A 6,224-nucleotide genomic window follows, 5' to 3' on the forward strand; every position below is an offset into this window, starting at 1 on the left:
GCTCAGGTCAATTTGAAACCAAAACTTTGACTTTGAACGCCCGTATCTCCGTCAAACTTTGTCGACATTTTCCGGATTTTTGATATGTTATAGATAAAATTTCTGGCTACAACTTCACATTTACAAATTCTATAATTGTCATCGTCTTCCAGGTAGCGCGCCCCCATTCCAGACCCCTATCCTCCACTCCAACACTCTGCTATTCGGTGTGTGGAGGAGAGGAGAAATGTGTCCCGACAGGGGGGTTGGGCGTTTGTATATATATAAAGGGAGGAGGACGATCCAGTCATCACTATTCTCAGTGTCACTCTCTCACAACCAACCCTCAAGAATGTCGGATTCCGCTCAAGTCGCCGTCGCCGCTGCTGCTCCAGCCGCCCCAGCTCCAAAGGCTAAGGCCACCAAGGCCGCTAAGCCAACCAAGGTCGCCAAGGCCAAGGTTCCAGTCGTCCATCCACCATACATCAACATGATCAAGGAGGCCATCAAGGAGCTCAAGGACCGTAAGGGAGCTTCCAAGCAAGCCATCCTCAAGTTCATCTCTTCCCACTTCAAGCTCGGAGACAACGTTATTCAAGTAAGTTTTTTTTAACAATTCTTTTTTCTTACATTTTGAATTTTTTTTTGAAAAATCCAAAGCATAGTCCCCTTCTTCCAGATCAACGCCCATCTCCGTCAAGCCCTCAAGCGTGGTGTCTCCAGCAAAGCCCTCGTCCAAGCCGCAGGAGCCGGAGCTAACGGACGTTTCCGTGTCGCCGAGAAGGCCGCCGCCGCCGCCAAGAAGCCAGCCGCCGAGAAGAAGGCCGCCACTGGAGAGAAGAAGGCCAAGAAGCCAGCCGCCAAGAAGCCAGCAGCAAAGAAGGCCGCAGCCACTGGAGAGAAAAAGACCAAGAAGCCAGCAGCCGCCAAGCCAAAGAAGGCCGCCGGAGAGAAGAAGGCCAAGGCACCAAAGAAGGTCTCGAAGCCAGTTGCTAAGAAGGCCGCCAAGTCTCCAGCCAAGAAAGCCGCACCGAAGAAGGCCGCCGCCGCTAAGCCAGCTGCCGCTGCTAAGAAGGCTTAAATGATCCCCATACTTTTGTACATTCATTCCTCATTACCTCTGTTCAATCGTATTAATGTACTGGATCTCTTTTTTCCTTTTCTTACTTGAAACCCCCCACCTTCTCACTCCCTGTAAGCTGACATACTGAAATCTTGCGGGTACTTTCCATTTTATTTCCTCTTTATACTTTTTTCCATTAATTCTGACGTCTAGAATAATAAATAATTATAAAATCCAAAAAACTGTGTTGGTGTTGTCTTATTTTTCTCTAAAATTTCAGCAATCATTCAGATTTTTCTCAGACTTCTATCAATTCTCGGTCCTCGAATTCAAAAGATCCACTTTTTCAGATGTCTCATCACTTCTTGGTTATCTTTCCTGTTCTCGGATTCAGAAAAACAAGATGTCATAAGAATTTATTCTAATCTACATCTTCTGAGAGGTCACACAGAATTACCAAACAACAAAATTCTCTTCCCCCTTGTCGGGACACACCTCGCCTCTCCCTATTCTTCCGAATACCCTTGTGAATAGTGGAAGGACGGGATCCCAAATAGTGCGCGTAGTTGCAGATTGGAGCTGAAAATGCAATAAGTTATTGATGTGAACTTATAGCCAAATATCTTATCTATAACATATCAAAAGTCCGGAAAATTTTGACAAAGTTTGACCGAGATACATGCGTTCAAAGTCAAAGTTTTGGTTTCAAATTGACCCGAGCTCGGGAAATTTGGATTTTCAGCTTGGAGATTAAAGCTATGACATTCTAACCAAGATTTTTGGAAAGCCAGAGACATTTCCTACAAGCCTATATAACTTTTATCATCACTCCACATCACCATCCTGATAAAATTCCAAGTTTTCCAGAAAAGTAACTCTAACTTCCGACTTTGACTCGAAATTTCTCCAGATTTCCAGCGACAACATACCGATATTTTTAGATTAATCGATGCGTAATCTTTCTGGGTTTCAGAAAATATAACATTTTCAAAAATTGAACGGTGAGTTTTCGAGTTACACCGCATTGAAGTCCGCCGCCTCATTCCTCCGTAAGGGGTTGTTTATGTCTCCGTCACTTCCAATGTCCTTTCAGACTGCTGAGAAGTGGCCTCCAGTTAGAATTGATAACTTTGAACTAAATATTTCCATTATCTGGAAAATACTTTTTTTAGTTCAGCTAAACAACATTTTCCGGTGGTTAGGAATTTTTGTTAGAAAACTCTGAAAAAATGTTGGTTTAAAAAAATTTCAGTTTCAGTCATTCCATTTTATATGAAATCTTTTCTTCGATCATTAAACGGCTTTCTGTGCGAGCCAATAGTTTTGAGTTTAGTAAAATTTTTAATCGTTTTTTTTTCCAAAAAGTTAAAAGTGCTGAAATTTTGAAATCCGCTTTTCATACTCGAGTTTTTTTTCAGAAATCTTCAGAATCAAAACTGTCTGATTGTGAGACACCATCTCATTTTTTCCTGTTTCAACCTGAAGATATCATTTGGTGAAATTCGGAACTATCAATATCAGAGTCGGAAATGGTGCATAGAAAACTTCCTCCCTGTCGAGACACACCTCGCCTCTCCATTTTCCACCGAATACCCTTGTGAATAGGGGGAAGGACGGGATCCCAAATAGTGTGCGTAATTGCAGATTAGAGCAGAAAATTCTAAAAGCTGTTTATTTGGACTTATAGCCCGATATTTTATCTATGACATATCGAAAATCCGAAAAATTTCGACAAATATGACCGTAATGCATGCGTTCAAAGTTAAAGTTTTGGTTTCAAATTGACCCGAGCTCGGGGAAATTGAGTTATCAGCTCCGTGATTAAAGCAATGAGATTCTAACCTAGATTTTTGGAAAGCCAGAGACATTTCCGACAAGCCTATATAACTTTTATCACCACTCCACCTCTCTATCCTGATAAAAATCCAAGTTTTCCAGAAAAGTAACTCTAACTTCCGACTTTGACTCAAAATCTCTCTCGATTTCCAGCGACAACATACCGATATTTTTACATCAATCGATGTGTAATCTTTCTAGAATTCAGAAAATATAATTTTTTAGAAATTTGAACGGGTACTTTTCGAGTTACAACTTTTTGAAGTCCGCCGCCTCATTCCACCGATTGGGGTTGTTTATGTCTCCGTCACTTCCAATGTCCTTTCAGACTGCTGAAAAGTGGTTTCGAAGGGAATTCCAGTTAGAATCGACTTCAAAATTATTTACGTCTGTTTCAATATTCTGGGAAACTATTATATTCAAAATTTAGTTAGTCAAAACTTTCTAGGGACTTGTAAGGATTGAAAATTTTCAGTTTCAATTATTCAGTTTTTCCTCTACTCCTTTTTTTCAATCAATCGACGAAGGTGCAACAAGAGGAAAAACTAACTTCGAATTTCTTGTAATGTTTTCACGATTTTCCATTTTTCCAAAAACGTTAGTGCCAACAATTTGAAAATTCTAATTGTTATATATGAAATTAAGAACATATATACAGGGCTCTCTGAAAAACCTTGCTCTAGTTTCTGATGTTGAATCACAACCTGAAATATTTCGATACGCTTACTGTTTCTGATTTTCGAGAACAATGAAACTTTTGATATTCTGACATTAAGTTTTTCATTCTTTCCATTTTTCTTTCCCACCTTTTTTATATCTGTCCCACCCAACTATTTATTATATCTATCGTCTCACGTAATCTTCATGGCAACAGTAACTATTTCTACCGAACGGTTTTTGATAGCAATCTACTGGGGGTTATACAAATACGCACCAGTTGTAACTATGACGTCACCAAAGAAATTGGCAGTGTGCCAAGAGGAGGCTACGGACCGTCCAACAACAGTGGTCAACAGCAAGTAAGAAAGACACGGGGGACGGTCTGCGAGGATTTACCTCAATTAAGCGAAAATAAGCGTTTTTTCAAAAGGAATTAGAAAACGCAACGTGTAGAAATAGATAAAATCAAATCTTTACTAATAATATTCAGCAGATCCGTTTGTCTGTCCGTTTGTCGCCGACTCTAGCGCCCTCTGTACTGAACCGTTTTCAATGAAACTTACACAGATGGCTTGGAAATTTGTCCCGGATGATGCCCGTCTATTTTTTTAGTTAAAATAGTTCTAAATTAGGTCACTACGTGAGAAAAAGTGGTTTTCAAGCCTTTCAGTGGCTTTCATTTCCGAAATAGGGAAATAGAAGTTCACGGGGAAAATAGTTATAGAACTTTTTCATTCTTCAAATGAATTCATTTCTTCAAATCGTCTAGAAAAATGCGTGTGTTTTCATAAACTATTTTTTGGCTCTATTCCAGGTTAGATGTCCTTTGAAAACTCGAACGTCCCCCTTGAAACACTTAGACGTTCTTTCGAGCCCTGAATTTTTTCCAAAAGTTAAAACGTACTTTCAAACGTTTAAAACGTTTTTCCAAAAACATTTAGACGTCTCGAAAACGTTTAAAAATCCAACAAGTCCCATAAAATGTTTTTACGTCCCTTAAAATTCCAGAGACTCAGCACCCTGGAAGTAGTGGTTTCTTTAAAAAAGAGCCTCTGAGGCTTGCTTGCACTTTTCCCAAAACTTAAGCAAGCTGCTGGATGTCTCTGTGTTAAGGAAACCGCTACTTCCCGGGTGCTGAGCCTAAGAACAATGTCAAGCTTCTAGGACTTTTTGTTTTTAGGTAATCACTACTTCCACGTGTCACAGCAAGCTCTTGGTTTTTTTGTGTTCACGCGACATTCAAATATTTTTTGGGACAACGAAATATGTGAAGCAGTTTTATTTAAATAAAAAAAAACGGGATTTCAGGGGACGTCTAAATATTTTATTGGACGTCCTAACGGTTTTCGGACGTCTAATCATTTCTGACAATTTTTGGGACCCCAAAGAACGTCTAAGTGTTTTTTGGGACGTTCGAGTGTTCAAAGGACATCTAAACTAGAGTAGAATCATGTTTCTCTTCACACCCTCTCAAGGTTGGACATTTTCAACTGAAAACAGCCAACGTTGTTAGAATTAAAGCCATTACTGTATTCCTTTTTACCGGCTGTCAGTCAAAAACTTTAAAATAATACTTTAAGTGCATTTTTTAAAGATGTGAAGAGGAAAGTTTCCAAATTCCTAAGCTACAGTAAAAGAATTGATGAGGGTTTCTCAGTCTCAAGCCAAAAAAAAATTCCTGATTTAGTACAATAAATTCTGAGACCTCAGATCTCTCCATCATCAAAGAAGCTGTTACAGCAAGAAGCTTGATAGGTGTAAAATTAATGAAAGAACACTACTCAAAAAGTGATGGTGATTTGTGAAATATGAACTTTGTCGTTGCTCGGTTTCCTTCAACAAGGTAATAAATTCTAGAATAAAGATTTGTTAAAACATGGTCTTGATCTGCCATATTCAGAGAAGAGGGACGGCATCGCCGCCGATCAGTCAAAAGTGTGAAATTAATATTTGAAAGATGACTCGCCACTTGAGGGAGAAAAGGAGAGTTGCCAAGTTCATGTTCTTTTAAAGTAGTAGTTTAGATAAACAAGAAAACATGAAAACATGAAAACAGTTCCGATTGGTGAACTTAAATCCACTCATACTGAAATCCATTTTCTATCAGGATAGAAAAAGTCACTGAGAAAATTTGTCAAAATCGTATCAAAAAACAGAGATGTTTTAATTTTTCTCTACCGGAACGAGCTGCTCAGCTAAAGAAAACTACAAACAAGTGATGAAGTTAAACAACTCAGGAGGAGAAGAACGTACTGAGACCTTGATAGTCAGACCAATTTAAGAAGCGCCGCAGGCGCTGTAACACCCAGAAGGGTGGTGTAGAGCAGGAGGTTGAGCAGCCGTTAGGCTGCGTTAACCGACTGGTTCTAAAGAATGAGAAACAATAAAATGTTAAGTTTGTGAGGGTCAAAATGTTTGTATTTAAATTTTTTTACTGCTTTTGATCAGACTTGTCACGGGCCGGGCAGGGCTAAAATTAGGAAAAATCTCGGCCCGACCCGACCCGCTCGGCCCGTTTTGAAACATTTTTTCAAAACATTTTTGTGTTTTTGAACTTTTTTTGGAAAATTTTGGAAAATTTTTAAAACTTTTTTGAAAAAAGTATAGTTTTCGAATAAACATTTAAAATTGAATAAAAATGTGAATATGTATGATAATTTAAGCATTTTTACTCTTTTTTTCGAAA

General features: G+C 38.9%; 1 protein-coding gene across 1 annotated transcript; it reads left to right on the forward strand.

Moving 5' to 3' along the window:
* Positions 1-331: 331 nt before the first annotated feature.
* GCK72_012414 (uncharacterized protein) lies at positions 332-1,060 on the forward strand (the record flags this gene model as incomplete). The annotated part of the gene is made up of 2 exons (XM_003091900.2): positions 332-577; positions 659-1,060. 2 exons carry the CDS (start codon positions 332-334, stop codon positions 1,058-1,060), a joined length of 648 nt encoding a protein of 215 aa, XP_003091948.2.
* Positions 1,061-6,224: the final 5,164 nt, after the last annotated feature.

The sequence above is a fragment of the Caenorhabditis remanei genome, chromosome IV, assembly GCF_010183535.1.
Source record: "Caenorhabditis remanei strain PX506 chromosome IV, whole genome shotgun sequence".
Taxonomy (NCBI): Eukaryota; Metazoa; Nematoda; class Chromadorea; order Rhabditida; family Rhabditidae; genus Caenorhabditis; species Caenorhabditis remanei.